At 52.1% G+C, this 18,511-nt stretch overlaps 1 protein-coding gene across 2 annotated transcripts in view; it reads left to right on the forward strand.

Annotated features, from left to right (window-relative positions):
* The window catches only part of SYMPK (symplekin scaffold protein), a 37,020-nt gene that overhangs the window by 11,573 nt on the left and 6,936 nt on the right, over positions 1-18,511 (forward strand). For both annotated transcript variants that reach the window (XM_059153252.1, XM_059153253.1), the window contains 14 exons: positions 301-471; positions 1,677-1,916; positions 5,360-5,514; positions 8,202-8,352; positions 9,697-9,901; positions 10,728-10,878; positions 11,972-12,207; positions 13,082-13,163; positions 13,359-13,472; positions 14,532-14,679; positions 15,731-15,891; positions 17,309-17,417; positions 17,673-17,773; positions 18,365-18,455. In XM_059153252.1, the coding sequence (XP_059009235.1) occupies positions 301-471; positions 1,677-1,916; positions 5,360-5,514; positions 8,202-8,352; positions 9,697-9,901; positions 10,728-10,878; positions 11,972-12,207; positions 13,082-13,163; positions 13,359-13,472; positions 14,532-14,679; positions 15,731-15,891; positions 17,309-17,417; positions 17,673-17,773; positions 18,365-18,455 (2,115 nt within the window). The remainder of the gene's footprint in view (positions 1-300; positions 472-1,676; positions 1,917-5,359; positions 5,515-8,201; positions 8,353-9,696; positions 9,902-10,727; positions 10,879-11,971; positions 12,208-13,081; positions 13,164-13,358; positions 13,473-14,531; positions 14,680-15,730; positions 15,892-17,308; positions 17,418-17,672; positions 17,774-18,364; positions 18,456-18,511) is intronic.

Below are 18,511 nucleotides of genomic sequence, written 5' to 3' on the forward strand. Positions count from 1 at the left end.
TTTTGTTCCTTTTTTTTTTCCCTTAAGTAAGCTCCACACCCAATGTGGGACTTGAATTCATGACTCTGAGATTAAGAGTTGCATGTTCTACTGACTGAACCAGCCAGGTGCCCCTAAATTTTTATACTCATTAATAGTCTGCCTCATAGGATTCCTCAACCACTAAATTTTCTGGGTTTTTTTCAGCGCTTCTGAGCCATCATGTGTAAGAATCTTTCTCCTTTTGGCGCCAAAGGCTACTCTTTGCAGAGGCCAGGGAGAAAGGCCCCTGCTAACTGGTACTCTTCTCTCCCTCATTAGATGTGCTGTGGGAAGAAGGCAAGGCAGCCTTGGAGCAGCTGCTCAAGTTCATGGTGCACCCCGCCATCTCCTCCATCAACCTGACCACAGCGCTGGGCTCCCTTGCCAACATCGCCCGCCAGAGGCCCATGTTCATGTCAGAGGTGATCCAGGCCTATGAAACCCTGCATGGTAGGTTGGTCCCCTCCCCTCCCGCTCTCCACTGGCCAGTCTGCTCTGTCCTGAGAAAATGTGAGCCTGATAGTGGGTCCATGAGGGATTCATCCATTTAGTAGGTCTGTACACCAGAAGCATTCTCTGGATTAGACAGGAATCTTTGGTTGCGTGTGACAGCTGTTTCAAAGCTGACTTTAATATGAAGGTATGTGTGGATGAAATGACATGATGTCTGTGGAATACTTTAAGATATTCCAGCCTTCCCCCCTCCAACATTCCAACAACAAAAAAAGCAGGAAGGAAAGTGTTGGGTACCTGGTGATTTGTAACAGTCTTTTCTCTACTTTTGTACATGTGTGAAAACTGAAGTGTCCAGGCTTGAGGTGTGAATACGAACAGATTGTGGATCTGTCTCCATTTCTTGGCTCTTAATTCCTCCTTGTTGGCTTTTTTGTTCTGTGTCTCTTTCCTTAAGATAGCAAAGATGGCCCCTGATGGCCCCAGGCTTCCATTCTGTCCACTAGGAAACCCCAGGGGACAGAGTGTTTGCTTCCCCATCATTCCAACAAAAGTCCAAAGACTGATGCCCATTGTTCCTGATTGGCTGAGAAGACATTGGTAGCCTCTCTCTGGACCAATCACAGTGGCCATGGGATTGCATTGTTCTGACTGGCCTGAGTCTGTTGCCCACTTGGACTGAGAATGGAGCCGGGGTGGTTCCCTCAAAGGAAAATGGGAGCATTGTTGGCTGAGGAAGGAGGGAAGGATCCTGGGCAGGCAAAATTACAGGCATCCTCTTTCTCTGTGGAACAGGGAAGCCTTATTCATCAAGGTGACTGTTAGATATGGGACAGTCATTCTGGTGGCAGGACCAACAAGGTGCACTGTTGGGGGGATCAGTTGGGGGGATTGTGGAGGTGACGATGGTGATGATAGCTTTCCCCAGGGGACGCACACTGGAAATTCCAGACTGGGGGGTGATGAGCCTTTATGTTTAATAAAAAGAAGGGTGAGCCTCCTCTTTGTTTTAAGGTTGATTAATCCTGATGGAAGCCTCTTGAGGGTTTTAAGCATCAGCTTGTACACAGTAGATCCGAGAGCAAAGGAACTTTTCTAGGAGGTGCCTGCAGCCACCCCTCTCACTGGGGCTTGGGCAGTGAGATGAGCAGGGCCCCGTGGGCTGTGTGCACAGAACAAAGCTTCCACTTCTTTCCTCACAGCCAACCTGCCCCCGACGCTGGCTAAATCTCAGGTGAGCAGTGTGCGCAAGAACCTCAAGCTGCACCTGCTGAGTGTCCTGAAGCACCCAGCCTCCCTGGAGTTTCAGGCCCAGATCACCACCCTGCTAGTGGACCTGGGCACGCCCCAGGCCGAGATCGCCCGCAACATGCCCAGCGGCAAGGACGCCCGCAAGCGGCCCCGAGACGACTCTGATTCCACGCTCAAGAAGATGAAGCTGGGTGAGCTGAGGGGCTGGGCCAGGCCTTGCCAGAGGCGATGGCAAGGAATGGCCCCATTCACTTACATTTAACTATGAGTTTCATTTGTATTAGTTAATAGTATATTGCAAATTACAGTGTAAGGATATGACATAGCAGATGAGATCAGAATTATTGAAATGTGTGATGCACATGTAATTATGAATTACTTGAATCGTGCAGAAAGGAATGGAATGAAGTCTCCCTCTTATTCCTGTCCCCAAAATAACCACTCCCTAAGTATTAACCCTTATGTTTTCTTTCAGAAATACCTGAGTTCTCATTTCCTTTGTTTCCTTTATAATTGGATTTTCTTTCTAAAGTAATTTCTTATTTATGTATTTATTTATTTTAGAGACAGGGCTGGTGCAGGGCTGGGGGAGGGGCAGGAGGAGACAGAGAGAGAGAGAGAGAATCCTCAGGCAGACTCCCCACTGAGTGCAGAGCCAGATGCAAGGCCTGATCTCACAACCCGGAGATGACAACAGCTAGGCCACCCAGGCACCCCTCTGCTGCATCCTTTTAACGGTGGTATTATAGTCTCTAGTGCTTGTGGATCGCTTTAACCACTCCTCCTGGTGATGGACATTTGTGTTCCCCCGCCCCTTTTTTTTTAAGTGTAGAGATTGCTATAGTATGAGAGTCTTGAGTGCCTGTCCACTACTAGAAAGTTTCCTAGTAAAGGGATTGGTGCATTTAAAGCTGTTTTTTTGCTCGCCAGTTTTACTGTATCCTCAAACTTTTTATTCTGAAGTAACTTTGGACATTCAGACAAGTCACCAGAAAGCGCCTACATCCCCTCACACGTTGCACCTCCTTAGCCTCCCTAATTCATCCCACAGCCTTCCTCTGCCTCGTGACCTTGCTGTTGTGAAGAGCCCAGGACCACCTTTGGGTCAAATGTCCCTCTCTTTGGGCTCGTCTGCTGTGGCCTCCTGACTGCATCTAGTTTCTGCACTTGGGGGAGGGACACTGCAGAGTTGATGCTTTGACTGTCTCCGTGGGGTGTCAGGAGGCACATGATACCTATTTGTCCCCTTACTGGTGATCGGAGCGTGGATCAGTTGGTTGAAATAGTGCCTCCCAGGTTTCTCTAGTATAAGTGCACTTTTCCCCATTGTAAATCCTAAGTTGAGGAAGACACTGGTACTGTATAAAACTACCTGTTCCCCTTCACAGTTTGACCCAGTGATTTCTTTTTTTTTTTTTTTTTAAGATTTTATTTATTTATTTGACAGAGATCACAAGTAGGCAGAGAGGCAGGCAGAGAGAGAGAGAGAGGAGGAAGCAGGCTCTCCGCGGAGCAGACAGCCCGACGCGGGGCTCGATCCCAGGACCCTGGGATCACGACCTGAGCCGAAGGCAGAGGCCTTAACCCACTGAGCCACCCAGGCGCCCCTGACCCAGTGATTTTAACATGTGCTATCGCTCTAATGATTATGAGAAGCTTTCCTTCTGTGTTTATCAGTCGGCATTCTGTTAGGAAGAGCTTTCTTCTCCCTACTTCATTATCCGCTGTGCTCGTGGATTCTCACTTACTCTCCAGACTGTGATCCATTACTCTCGGTACTCATTTTGTGCCTCACACTGCCTCGTATTGAGCCAGGGAAGCCTTTGAGCTGGCTCTGATGACCCCTTGGTGTGTCCCGCAAGTTGTTCTGAGCAGTTCTTACTTTCTGGCACAACATGATGTTCTGGACTCCCCTTGTACTTTCCTTTTTTTTTTTTTTTTTTTAAAGATTTTATTTATTTATTTGACAGAGATCACAAGTAGGCAGAGAGGCAGGCAGAGACAGAGGAGGAAGCAGGCTCCCCGCTGAGCAGAGAGCCCGATTTGGGGCTCAATCCCAGGACTATGGGATCATGACCTGAGCCAAAGGCAGAGGCTTCAACCCATTGAGCCACCCAGGCACACCGCCCCCCTTGTACTTTCCTTACCCCAGCCTTGAGAGCAGCCTTTTCTCCTAAGGAGCCCTGGTTTCTTTTAAGCAGGCAGTAGTTTCAAAAGCCAAGATCTGAGTGCTGAATGTGCTCATTGCTACTGTGTGCATGGACTTTTTTTTTTTTTTTTAAGATTTTATTTATTTATTTGACAGAGAGCAAAAGTGGCAGAGGCAGGTGTGGTGGGGGGGTGGGGAAGCAGGCTCCCTCTTGAGTAGAGAGCCCGATGTGGGGCTTGATCCAGGACCCTGAGATCATGACCTGAGCCAAAGGCAGCAGCTTAACCCACTGAGCCACCCAGGCACCCATGCATGGACATTCTTGATAGCTGTTGCCAAACTGTTTTCCCAAGAACCTGCACCACCATGTGTTATGTGAATGCCCATTACCCACTCTTCCTAGCCCTGGGTGCTCCATAAACCCTTTGGGTATAAATGGTATCCCTGGTTTAGATTCGCTTTCTTGCACATGTTGCAGTCGGGCTGTGTGTGTGTCATTTTACATTTATTAGCCATTTGCGTGTCTGTGAAGTGTCCGTTCTGTTCAGCCTTTCGTAGCTGACTTGTGTGTGCCCTTGCTCTTGGTTAATGCAGAGTGTCAGCTTTCTGTTACGTGTGCTGCAAACTTTTTTAAGAGACTGAATAGCAGGGGTGCCTGGCTGGTTCAGTCCGTTGAGGATGAGATTCTTGATCGTGAAGTCATGAGTCCAAGCCCCACACTGGGCCTGGAGCCTACTTAAAAACAGAAAAAAAAACCCCTATTACATTGCACCATATTCTGCCATCATCTACTTAAATCATCACCCTATTAAATATTCCAGCTTCAAAAAAAAAAATCTGGCTTCAGGGAACATCTCTGTACATGAAGGTTTTTCTCTGTGCTTTGTATCTTCACTATACATTTATATGAGTTAAGTGTTTAGGCTCAATATCTAGAAGTAGATTTGCTGAGTCAAAAGGTGCATACATTTAAAAGTTGGCAGTACAGTCAAATTGCCCTTCTAGAAGGCCATACCAGTTCACATCTGCACAGTCCATACCCCTACTAACAGCTGCCGCTACCAGCCTTTTTATTTTTTTGTCAATCATGTAGGCAAAAAGACTATCTTATTAGGTTGTCTTTATGTTTCGTGATTCTTGGTGAGGTTGAGCCTATTTCAGAGATAGAGGTTTTTAAACAATAAAGCTCAGGGAAATGACTAGTTAATCTTTTCACCTTCTTGGAGTTTCGTGTCATCAGCCAGGCTGGTGTGGCTTATTCCCATTTCGTAGATGAGGAGAACAGGGCACGGACAGAGGCAGGTCTTTTCCCCAAGGTCACGCGGTGCTTTGATGGCAAAGCACGGCTGTGGCCCAGCTCTTTGCCCGCTGCACTCTGCTGCTTGCTAGGGCCGCCTGGATGCAGGGACCCCGCTGGGCTCCCTGGGAGGGGGAGGGCCTGTTGTTCACTCTGACACCAGCATCTTGTCTCCTTTCCTCTCTCAGAGCCCAACCTGGGGGAAGATGATGAGGACAAGGACTTGGAGCCAGGCCCGTCAGGAACCTCTAAGGCCTCAGCCCAAATCTCAGGCCAGTCAGACACAGACATCACAGCTGAGTTCCTGCAGCCCTTGCTGACACCTGACAATGTGGCCAATCTGGTGAGGATGAATGCGGGCCATTTCCCACAGGGCAAGAAGGAAGGGTTTCCCGTCCTTTTCCTACCCTTCACTCCACACTCTCCACCTCTTCCAGATGGTATTAGTTCCAGCATACCACTCCGGTCTCGGTGTTGGGATGGTGTGGTCCAGTGGGCCCTCTCTATCTTGGATGGACCTTTTCTCTGATCTTTACTCCTTTAGGAGATCCCTTGTCACCAACCCCTGAACCATCTCTCTTTGGATAGTCTGAGTCCCTGTCCAAACCCCACCCCTCTCCTCTCCTTTGAAGGGAGGGAAGGGTAACTGGAGAGCAGACCGCACAACTTACTTGCTAAGTGATGTGGGATTAGCATGGGTGGGGTGAGATGGCCCCCTTTTTCCTTAGATTCTCAAAGATAATCCTGCTCTACAGTGAAAGAACCACTGGCTCCAGCTGATGGTGTGGGTGGCGGGGGTATCTCCCATCGGTCCTCAGGCTGTAGCAGTGCCCAGGCCTTTCCATTGGGTGCTTATGACAGTGCCTCTTCCCCTGCTCACCATCGGTCTTCTCTCTGCCTAGAGGCTCCACGGGGCTTAGTTCTTGGGAGAAGGAAGTTGGGTTTTTGTCACAAGGGTAGCGAGAGGGAGTTTTCTGTCCCACTCAGATCTCTTTGGTGAGCTCCAGGCTTGGAAACGTGTCTGCCTCTTGCATTGTTCTCCCCTTGGAAGTTCCGCAGGCACCGCAGACTCATTCATTATGTCAGAATAAACCTGTGGAATTTCTCCCCGTGCTCCTCTGCAGGCTGTCAGTGTCCTGTGTTCTTGGCACGCCTGCCTCCTGGTTCGCGACCCACAGACCTGGAGTTAAGCTCTTTGCCTCCCTGCCAGGCCTTCTCCGTCCCCCCTAGCCCCCGCCCGGCCCTTCCTCTGCCTGTCTGCGCCCTGGCTTTGGCTTCCATTCCCCTTGCTATGGCCAGAAGTATAGCTTGTGAAGCTTTCCTGCTCCAGCCCTGCCATGGCTCTTTGTTTCCTTCCAGAACCAGTCTGAATGAATGCAGCTTGCTGAGGCTCTGTCTGGGGCTTCCATTAACTCACTGTACCTGGTCTGTCCTCTTCACATCTTCAAATTATTGGCCTAAAGTTTTTCACAGGATTCTTTTTATCTTTATAATACCTGCTGTCTGCATAGTAATGTGCAGCTTTTTTGTCTCAAGCATTGGGTCCTTCACTCCTTTTTTTGTTGTTCAGTCTCACCATCCATTTGTTTGGTTATGGTCATTCCAAAGGACTGGCTCCGAAGTTTCATTGGTACTCTTTTATAACCTTTTCTGTTGTTGTTTTCTTAAGATTTTATTTATCTGTTTGACAGAGAGAGAGAGCACAAGCATGGGGAGAGACAGAGGGAGAGGGAGAAGCAGGTTCCCTGCTGAACAGGCAGCCCAATGTGAGACTCAATCCCAGGATCCTGGGATCATGACCCAAGCTGAAGGCTCTACCGACTGAGCCACCCAGGCGCCCCACCTTTTCCGTTTTATTTCTTTTGTCTTTATTCTTTTTTTTTTTTTTTTTTTAAAGATCTTATTTATTTATTTGATAGGCAGAGATCTCAAGTAGACAGATAGAGAGAGAGGAGGAAGCAGGGTCCCCGCTGAGCAGAGAGCCCGACATGGGGCTCGATCCCAGGACCCTGAGATCATGAGCTGAGCCGAAGGCAGAGGCTTTAACCCATTGAGCCACCCAGGCAGCCCTGTTGTCTTTATTCTTCCCTGCTGCTTTCTTTGAATATTTTACCCTAGCATTTTATTTTTTTATTTTATTTTTTTTAAAGATTTTATTTATTTATTTGACAGAGAGAGATCACAAGTAGGCAGAGAGAGAGAGGAGGAAGCAGGCTCCCTGCTGAGCAGAGAGCCCAATGCGGGACTCGATCCCAGGACCCTGAGATCACGACCCGAGCCGAAGGCAGCGGCCCAACCCACTGAGCCACCCAGGCGCCCCCCACCCTAGCATTTTATGTTAAATGTTTCACTTAGTAGTTTTCAGCAGTCTTTTCCAATGTAAGCATTTAAGAATCTGATTTTTTGCGTAAGAACCATTTTAGTAGCATCCCACACATTTTGATTTGTAGTGATTTCATTCTCTCTCTGTTCTAATTATTTCCTTATTTCATATATATATATTTAAACATCTAAGCGTGTAGGGAGTTGGAGATGACTTTTTGTTACCAATTCCTGACAAAACTGGATGAGTTCTTATTAAAATACCGATTTTTATTTTTATTTATTTATTTTTTTAGCCTGTTTCTGGTTCATAGGACATCCTTCACTGAACTTAGGCTTTCTGGGCATGGTTCTTCTGCTGCTCAGCCTTCCTCCGTGCTGCTCCTCTGCCTGGAATCCATACCCCGCTCCCCCTGCGTCAGCCTGACACTGGCCATCCTCTCAGTTCTCAGCCTGGCTGCTACTTCCTAGGGAGCCAGAGCAGCGCCCTCCTGACCTGTCTCCTGCCCCGTTTATTTCCCGGTCTCGTGCACCGCACTGCACCACTGTTCGTTCTCTCTGACTTCCCCAGGAGTCTGAGCCCCATGGCAGCAGGCCCAGGGCTCTCTGAGTCACTGCCCTGTCCCCAGCCTTGGCCTGGGCGTGGAACAGAGGCTTGTTGAGTTTGTGAGTAAGGAAGGGCTGACTCCTCTCCTGGCCATCTTGCAGGTCCTCATCAGCATGGTGTATCTGCCTGAGGCCATGCCCGCCTCTTTCCAAGCCATCTATACCCCAGTGGAGTCAGCAGGCACTGAAGCCCAGATCAAGCACCTGGCTCGGCTCATGGCCACACAGATGACGGCTGCAGGACTAGGGCCAGGTGAGTGTCCTGCGGCGCTGACCCAGGCCAAGGGTTGGCACTGTGGCTGCTGGGTTCCCCTTCCTGGAAGAGTGCCTCCTACCATGGTACAAATGAAACTCACGTGAGATGGTAGGTTATAGGTCCCGTAGATACACTGAGTGCTTTGTAATTTCAGGCCCTGGACTTTGAATGCGGTGGACCTGGATTTGAGGTCTCAGTTGAATCAGACTGCCTCAGCCACTCAGTAGCAGTGTGACCTTGGTCAAGTTACTGAACCTCTCTGACTTGGGTTTTCCTACGTTAAAAGTACTAGGGAGATATAAACTATGTACAGAGAAACACAACTCTTAACTGTACATCTTCGTGAGTTTTCACAAATTGGACACACTCATATAGCCACCACCCAGATGGAGATAATAGACTATTTCCTCCAGAACATTCCTTCTTGCCCCTATCCAGTCAGCACTGATGGCAGCCCATCCCCTGAGAGAATCACTTTTCTGATTTCTGTCTCTATAGATTGGTTTATCTGGTCCTGAACTTCATATAAATGGGATCCTAGAGAGTCTGGCTTCTTTGGCTCAGCATAAGTGTTTTTTGTTTGTTTGTTTAAGATTTTTTTTTTTTTTTTTTAATTTTACCAGCAGTTCGGGGGGAGCACATGAGTGCATGAGCAGGGGGAGAGGCAGAGACGCAGGCTCCCCACTGAGCAGGGAACCCAATTTGGGGCTTGATCCCAGGACTCTGGGATCTCGACCTGAGTGGAAGGCAGATGCTTAACCAACTGAGCACCTTAGGCACCCCTCAGCATAAGTTTTTGAGAATTCTCTGTGTTATGTGAACCACTGTTGCTCAGTAGTATTTCCTTACACAAACACGCTATTGTCTGTTTGTCCACACCCCTGTTGATGGATCTGTGGCTTGTGTCCAGTCTTTGACCATTGTGAGTGAAACTGTACAAGGGTTTTGGGGGGTTTGTTTGGGGTTGGGGTTTGTTGGTCTTTTTGTTTTTGTTTGGTTTACATACAGACGTTTTGGTGCACACATGCCCTCATTTATCTTGAGTATACACTAACGAGGGGATTATTGGGTTGTAGGTTAGGGTGTATTCAGTGCTCTTAGAAGCTGCTCATCAGCGTTCCAGCGTGGCTGTGCCATTTGCTACCCCCACCCACGGTAAACGGCACATCTAGTTTGAGCCTTGGTTGTATGCAAAGTGGGGATAAAAAGTGTGCCTGTTTCAGAACGACGTTTTGCAGATCGAGATGGGCTTTGTGTGTACAAGGCTTGCACACAGAAGGTCCCTGGAGGGGAGCAGAGGTGTGTGGCGTTCCTGGAGCCCATTTGCTCCCTCCCCCTCAGGTGTGGAGCAGACCAAACAGTGCAAGGAGGAGCCCAAGGAGGAGAAGGCAGTGAAGCCAGAGAGCGTCCTGATCAAGCGGCGTCTGTCGGCCCAGGGCCAGGCCATCTCGGTGGTGGGCTCCTTGGGCGCCATGTCTGCTCTAGAGGAGGAGGCGCCCCAGGCCAAGAGGAGGCCGGAGCCCATCATCCCTGTCACACAGCCCCGGTGAGTCCCCTGTGCGTGCACGGGGGTGTGCACGCGTGTTAGGCATACCGACAAAGACAGGTGGGGCTGGACGAGGGTCTGATTACAGAGTCAATGCCACCATAACCGCCAAGCCTTAATGGTTGTTTTCTTTTACATAAAATGCCCCCTTTCTTTCTTCTGTCTAAAGCTGGAATGACAGAATCTATCTCTGAGGATCAAGGGAGATGAGTTCATAGTGATAGATCATTAAATTAGATAACTCCTGGGGTGGGAAGTGAATTTGATACAAAGTATTTAGCACGATTCCTAACATGTTATAAGTGCTACTGGTCGTTATCCTCCTCTTCATTATTACCTCCCTACAGACAAAAAAAAATCCAGCCAGTCTCTTCCCACACCCTCCCAAGACCTGCTGTCCAAGCAGTGCCTGATTCACCCTCCAGGCTCTCCATCCCCCTCGCTCCCTCCTCCAGTCTCACTGGCCCCTTGGTTCTCCATGAGCAGCCAGGCAGGTCCCCACTGGAAGGCCTTTGCACTTCCTGTTCTTTCCACCGGGAAAACTCATCCTCCAGATCTGCGTGCAGCTCCTCCTCTTGCTTCATTCAGCTCTGCACTCATGCTACCCGCCGCAGAGAAGCATTCCCTGAGACACGCTTTACAGAAACAGAATGGCACCGTGTTCTGTCTTGTTGCCCTGTGCCCTGCCATGCCTGAGTCATAGGAGGGTTAGAAAGGCAGTATGGTAGGGGGTAGGGATGGGGGTCTCTGTATGGTCTGGGGTGGGCCTGGGCTCCAGAAAGGATGTTCTGAGTCACCATGACCCTGTCCCTACTCTCCCACATAGGCTGGCTGGCGCTGGTGGCCGCAAGAAAATCTTCCGCCTGAGCGATGTGCTGAAGCCCCTGACAGATGCCCAGGTGGAGGCTATGAAGCTGGGCGCTGTGAAGAGGATCTTACGGGCGGAGAAGGCTGTGGCCTGCAGCGGGGCGGCCCAGGTATGCCCGTCTCCCCTGCCCATGCTTCCCGGCCCACCATGCTCACAGCCCAGGGATGAGACAGCCCCGGCCTCCCTGGCTCCAGGTCCCTGCCTCTCTTCTGTCTTCCTGCCAACGGAGGCGGCGACAGCAGCTCTGCACAGAGATGAGGAGGAAGAAATGTATGGACACACATGGCTCTCGCTCAGCACAGAGCTGGCGCCTGGGAGGGCCCTGCAAGCGAAGGCTGTTGCTGGGTTCTTTCTCGCTGGTAGTTAATAGTGCTCTTCTTGTTACTGCTGACATTTAGATGGACCAGGTCTAAATCCTAATTCTGCCACACGCTGGCATCGTAACCTCAGCCAAGTGGCTTTTCGAAAACCCCACTTTTATTTATTTATTTATTTATTTATTTATTTAGCTTTTAAAGATTTTATTTATTTGACAGAGAGAAATCACAAGTAGGCAGAGGCAGGCAGAGAGAGAGAGAGAGTCCCCCACTTTTTTTAAAGTGTAATTTCAATTAACCAAGAAGTACAGAAAAGTACTCTCTCTTAAAAAGATATTTCCAGGGGCGCCTGGGTGGCTCAGTGGGTTGGGCCGCTGCCTTCGGCTCAGGTCATGATCTCAGGGTCCTGGGATCGAGTCCCGCATCGGGCTCTCTGCTCAGCGGGGAGCCTGTTTCCTCCTCTCTCTCTCTGCCTACTTGTGATCTCTCTCTGTCAAATAAATAAAATCTTTAAAAAAAAAAAAAAAAAAAAAAAAAGATATTTCCAGGCCATAGAGGTACCATAAGTCTTCCTCGGCCCCCACCCATGTCCCATCCCTTCCTCCAAGGGGACCAGTGAACAAAGTAGGGGAAGTCTTCAGGATCTTTCTTTGTGTACTTAAGTATGTGGGTACTACTTTCACAGACTCACTTTTGTTCTCTGACGATTGATCCCCACCACAAACGAGACCTATGATTATAAGGTTCTCAGCCTGCCTTCCTTGCTTAACACTGGGTCTGCAGTGGGGGGGGTCCCTGAGCCTGGGCAGGAAGATGTGCAAGGCACGATCACAAGGTGCCTGGGATTGCCTCCCACACCCACACTTACCTCCACTCTCCTGTCAGGTGCGCATAAAGATCCTAGCCAGTCTCGTGACGCAGTTTGATTCGGGCCTGAAGGCTGAGGTCCTGTCCTTCATTCTGGAGGATGTGCGGGCCCGCCTGGACTTGGCCTTCGCCTGGCTCTATCAGGAGTACAACGCCTACCTGGCAGCCGGTGCCTCGGGCGCCCTGGACAAGTATGAGGACTGCCTCATCCGCCTGCTCTCCGGCCTGCAGGAGAAGCCAGACCAAAAGGATGGGTGAGGGGGACTGCCTTGCACCCTCCTGTGTCCTGCCTTTCTATTGTGGTTTCCAGTCACCTTTTTCCTCACCACCCAAGGCCTCATGCCCGTCCCCCGAGACTCCCTGCTCTCCCTGCTCTCTGGAGACACTTGTAAGGCAGATTCCAGATGGCCTCTGGGGCCTGCTCTGCTGTGTGCCTCTGCACCTCCGCTCTCATAGATAACGGTCTACCTTATAGGCTTGTCTCAGAGGTTAACTTCTCTCTGCCCCATCTCTCACCTGAATTGCTCCTGTAACTTCCTCCTTGTTCTCAACCTCCTGCTGATCCATTCTCCACACAGCAGTCTGGGTGACATTTTAGAAAGTTAATAGTCTTCTTGTTACCCACTAAAAACCTTCCATGATTCGCCATCGCTCTTGCGATAAAATGCAGCCTTTTTTTGTGCCCTGAGACAAGTGTAACCCAATTCCTACCAACCTCTTTGCCTTCTTATTCTGCCCCTCTGCTCCTCACTGCCCCCAGACTTTAGCCATGCTGGCCTTCTGTCTTCTGACCCTTGAACGTGCCAAGTTCAGGGCTTGGCAGGCCATTTTAGGCCACCACATTTGAAGAGCAGTACCCTTCCCCACTCCCTGTCATTCTCTTCCATTACTGTAGTAAATGAGTAAAGTTAGGAATCCCCATTTGACAAAGGGGAGAGCTGAACTTCGGAGAGGTAAAGTCTCCACCTCGGTCAGCCGGCCGGCTGCGTTTTAACTGGCTCTGTTTACCTCCAAAGTTCTGTCACCAGTTGAGCAAATGGTCTGTGAGGGGCAGCCCTGCCAGCCCCAAGCTCCAGCAGGACTGGAAGCCTCTCCCGGCAGCATTTCCTCACTCTTCCTCCCTGGCAGGATCTTCACTAAAGTTGTGCTGGAGGCGCCACTGATCACGGAGAGCGCTCTGGAGGTGATTCGCAAGTACTGCGAGGACGAGGTGAGAACAGCCTGACTGTCCCCTCAGCACCCCCAGGGCCTGTGCTGGGGGCCTGAGGAGCCCACAGGCTGGGCCTTGTGGCAAGGGACTCTGGGAGGGACCTGTCCTCTTGTCCAATCTGAGGGAGGCAAGGGAGACCTCCCAGGGGCACCCTGCAGGTGCACTGAGTGCTAGTGTCCCTTCTTTCTGCCACAGAGTCGTACATACCTGGGCATGTCCACTCTTCGAGACCTGATCTTCAAACGGCCGTCCCGCCAGTTCCAGTACCTGCATGTTCTGCTAGACCTCAGCTCCCACGAGAAGGACAAGGTGATCCCCTGCCACCCTGCGCTGGGCCGCACTCTGCCCTCCATCTGCCCCGAGCACCTAGCCCAGTCTCTTCCACATGCCCCCAAACATCCTCTCTGGGTCTGACGCACTCCCCAGAGTAGTGTGATGGTGGTGGTGGTGGGTATGTTATCATTTCTGGTGGCACAAAGCTGCCTAGACTATACACATGCATATATATACACTCAACCCCCAGGAAGGGCAGCCGCATTCTCCCTCCTTCTCCACGCATGTTGGGGAGCCCCTGTGCGGCCTGCTGCTGTGCCGGAACCTGGAGGGGGAGCTGACAGGAGAGCAGCCATGTGGCCTATCAGTGAGCAGTGAGGACACAGCCAGCCCGTGGAGTAGAACAGCACGCAGCTGTGGGAGCCCTGGGGAGGGGCCTGACCTACCTAATGGGGGAATGGGAAGGATTAGCTTTAAGGAAGCCTTCTGAAGGAGGGGACAGGTGAGCCAAGACCTGAAGTAGGAGTAGAGGGTGTGACTGAACAGTGGGAACTAGGTGTGCTTACGTGTGATTGAGAGGGCCCTAGACCCAGCCCTGCCAAGTGTTTTGCTGCCTCCTCTCTTGGTGTCTTGTGTCCATTTTTTCAGCAGACCCTCACTGCAGACTCTGGCTTGTCCCTTTGGTGCTGCTGGGGACACAGCAGTGCCCAGGAACAGTCCCTGTTTTCAGGGCTCCCAGCCGGTGATGTCTGAGTAAAATGGGGTAGAGCCAGTGACAGGCATTCTGGGCAGTGGGAACCTTTCGTGCCAAGTCTCAAAGCCGAGGAGAATGCTGTCACTTTGGAGAAACTAAAGAAAACTCTTTCTGGTTGGAATGTAGCAAGTAAGGCAGGAGACGGTAAGGGATAGGCATGAGCAGGTTGATGAAGAGGTGGTGCAGCCTCTGACTTGGACCAGGAAACCTCTCCCCCGAGTGCACACGTGACTCAGGTAGACCAGGCCTGTCTCAGTCTTGGGCTTGTTTTCCCATTGGTCCTGCCAAGCTCCGAACAGTGGTTTCCCCGTTCCACCATCTTGCCCACCCTCTCTTTTCAGGTGCGCTCCCAGGCCCTGCTGTTCATCAAGCGCATGTATGAGAAGGAACAGCTGCGAGAGTATGTGGAGAAATTTGCCCTCAACTACCTGCAGCTCCTGGTCCACCCCAACCCGCCGTCCGTGTTATTTGGAGCCGACAAGGATACAGGTCTGGCGCAGCTTCCTCAGATGAATATTGAGCATCCTCTGGATCCCAGGCTCCCAGCCAGGCCCTGGGAATGGAGCTGATTTGAAGCTGGGCTTTGCTCAGCCTCTTAGGGAAGACAGCCAGGCAGTAATGACCAGTGCGAGCAGGCCTGGGGGCTGCAAGAGTCCAGAGGGGAGTCTCACCCCAGCCCCAGGGTGAGGGAGAGCATCCTGGAGCAGGGGGCGGAGGGCTGAGAGCCAGAGGACAAGGAGAGCTAGCCAGTGACGGGGCGCCAGGAAGGGCCAGGCGTAGACCCATTCCTTTGACAAAGCCCTGGGTCCCTCAGAATTACAGGCCCCAGAGGAGCAGACCATTAAACTGAAAGGTTCTGGAGCCTCTGGTTGGCTCAGTGGGACATGCAGTTCTTGATCTGGGGGTCATGAGTTTAAGCCCCATGTTGGGCATGGAGCTTACAAAAACTTGGAAGATGCAGGCTATGACAGAAAGCACGGGATCTTCAGGAGCCCTGGCACAGCCTAGCTGCCCGGAAGACCTCCCAGGAGAGACACTGCTTGTGTGAGACCCAGAGGATGAGGAGATACAGAGAAGGGAGTTGGGCAGCAGCATTCAGGCAGTAGAGTGATGTGTGCAAGGGGACCTGTGTGGGCTCTGGGGGGTGGATTGTCAGGAGGAGGCTGTGGCTGGAGCATGGAGCCCCGGGGAGCAGGGAACATATAGCATCTGGCAAGTAGAGCCAAGGTGGGCGCTGGGGATTTATCCCGGGCACAGGGTAGTCATGGGAACGCAGAACCAGAGAAGGGCAAGCTTAGAACTTCCCTTTGGAAAGATCCCTCTGGCTGCCCTGTGGATTGAGGGCAGAGACGAGGTGGGACTTAAGTGCAGAGGCTTCCAAAAGGGGAGTAGTCCTGGTCCCTCACCATTGCCCTGATGCTTGGCTTCCTGCCCTAGAACAGTTCCCTTCTGTGCCTGGCCCCAAAAGAAGGGACAGACAATGAGGGTGGGAGACGCTGGGAGGAGAGTGATCCCTGATCCCCGCCCCCTGCCCTATCAGAGGTGGCGGCGCCTTGGACCGAGGAGACCGTAAAGCAGTGTCTGTACCTCTACCTGGCTCTCCTGCCTCAGAACCACAAGCTCATCCACGAACTGGCGGCCGTGTACACGGAGGCCATCGCCGACATCAAGCGGACAGTGCTGAGGGTCATCGAGCAGCCGGTGAGGCCCCTGAGCCCACCAGGCTCTGCCCACCCATGGGCAGGGTTGAGGTCCCAAGTCCAGCCCTTCCTCTGGTATCTCCACCTCGGCGAGGGCTCAGCACCGATGGTGGGCGCCCTGGGTCCTGCCGCTCTGGAGCTTGTGGGTGGTCCACCTGCCCCGTCTGCCATTGAAAGGACAGCAGGGTCGCCCTGAAGTTATGAGGCTGGAGCAGGGCAGACCCGGGTCCACATCCTGCCTCTCTGACCTCCCTTCAGTGAAAACAGGGAGGATGATTCCGTCCCCCCAGCTTGCTGCAGGGACTCCAGAAGCTCATGCACGTAAATGTCTGTATCACTGTCACCGGCTAGGAGCTGGCCTTCCCTTGGCTGGCCGCTGGCCATCTTTAGTTGTCATTACACAAGTCTTGCCTGCTCCTCTCTCTGGAGCCACAAGGTCACCTACATGAGAAGCAGCAGGCCCCTGAAATTCAGACTATCTGCCCTTCCAATCTGCAGCTAGATCAGAAGCCACTTTTTTATATCTTATGCCCCTGCTTTATTACAGAAAATCTCCAGCATAAAAGGAGTTTGTTGGGCTCAAACCAAATACCCGCCCCCCAGATTCAGCAGTGTCCTCCCCTAGTTTTCAGAGTGAGTCCACCAGACAGTGAGCTCCCAGAGGGCAAAGACTGCCAGCTCCATGGACCAGTATAAACATTTATGGCAGAGGAAGGCCTGAGCCCTCATACCCAGCCTGGTGCTCCCTGCATTGTTGCCCACTGAGAAGACCAGGGCCGAGTCCTGATCTGAGCAGGCCGCCATGCGGGGCGCTGGTTGCCACTTACATCTTTAGAAGCCTGAAAAGTCTTTACTGAGGAATTGGAGGGCAGGCTGGGCATCAGAGGTCAGGTTAGGTCAGAGGTGACGGAAGGGCCCGGCTGCTCAGTAGATAGCCCGCCTGCTCAGTAGGTAACCAGCACTGGTGAAGACTTGGGAGCTACAGCAAGTCTGTACCCTGTAAGGGGGGGTAAGGGAAGGCCCCATACTGCTGCCCTGCCCCTTCCCACCTTCCCCACATTTCTCCCAGTTCCCTGAACTCTGTCACCAGTTCTGTTGTCCCCCAGGGTCACTGAGGTGTAACTGGCACACAACCTGTGTTCCCATGAGATGTCAAACCCAGTGTCTGCGGGGAGGTCGGGGTATTGCAGGAGGATGATCACGGAACATTAGCTAACATCCGTCACCTCACATTGTTTGTTTCTCTGGTAACAAGAACTTTTAAGATCTCTTTGTCCAGTTTGTGCCCCAGAGTCCCATCATCCCCACCAGCCACACTGCCTCTGGTGCCTGGGCCTCCCTGAGTTCTCTTGGGCCCCCTCGCCCTGTACATGTTGCCCAGCCCCTTCTCCAGCCTGCCATCCCTTCTCTCCCTCTAGATCCGAGGAATGGGCATGAACTCACCAGAGCTGCTCCTGCTGGTAGAAAACTGTCCCAAGGGGGCAGAGACACTGGTCACACGATGTCTGCACAGCCTCACGGACAAAGGTGCCCCCAGGACCCCCCACTTCTCAGCCTTTTCCTCCATGTCCCAGACCTTCCTCATGGGCCCTTCCCAAGACCTGGCCCTCAGAGCTATTGGCTGTATTGCTAAATGCATTTGAGAAACCAGGGGCCAGCGATTCCTGCTCTGAAGCGGAGTTGGCCCTCCCCTCCCCTTGCCCACAGCCACTGCCATTTCTCCTTCCTCTCGGGGCTCCCCCTCACCCCACCTGTGCCCCCTGCTTACTCTTCTGCCTACAGTCCCGCCCTCCCCAGAGCTGGTGAAGCGGGTTCGGGATCTCTACCACAAGCGGTTGCCAGATGTCCGCTTCCTCATCCCTGTGCTCAACGGACTAGAGAAGGTATGGAGCTGGATGTCGGGATAACCCCCGACGAAGGCGGGCAGGGCAGGGGTGGGGAGGAGGTAGGCACCCAGGTACCCACGTCAGACACTTGCAAGCCCTGGAGGAGCTTTGGGGCAGTCTCAGCTCTGCTTTCTCCTCTGAGACCTCAGGCAAGCCACCCCCTTCTCTGCTCCTTGGTCTCTGTCAAATGAGGATCATAGTGATGCATGTGCACGCGCATGCGCGCACACATACACGCTGGTCCAAAGGCCTAACTGTGTTCCACCCACCCAGGTCTTATTGCTAACAGGCTGTGGGGCCCTGGTGAGCCTCAGTCTTCTGTGGAAAAAGGGGATGACGATGACACCCTCTCCCTGCAGGGGCCATCAGGGGGCATGTGGCACAAGGAAGGCTCAGATGGGGAGTGACGAGGCTGGGACTGAGCCAGGCCCAGTGACTCAAGGAGAAAGCTCAACCCCAAGGGACCAGAGGGAGCAAGAGGAGGGAAGTGTCTGAGGTCAAGGCCGGAGCTTCTCCTTGCCTCACCCTAGGGCGAGCACCTGGGATGGGGGTGCCCTCTGACCCGCTTCCCCTTCACTCCCCCTGCAGAAAGAAGTGATCCAGGCCCTGCCAAAGCTCATCAAACTCAACCCCATTGTGGTGAAAGAGGTCTTCAACCGCCTGCTGGGCACCCAGCATGGTAGGTGGTGTCTTCGATGGGGTCGAAAGAAGCAAAATAGAACTTTGAACCTAGAA

Source organism: Mustela lutreola, chromosome 16 (assembly GCF_030435805.1).
Source record: "Mustela lutreola isolate mMusLut2 chromosome 16, mMusLut2.pri, whole genome shotgun sequence".
In the NCBI taxonomy this organism is placed as follows: Eukaryota; Metazoa; Chordata; class Mammalia; order Carnivora; family Mustelidae; genus Mustela; species Mustela lutreola.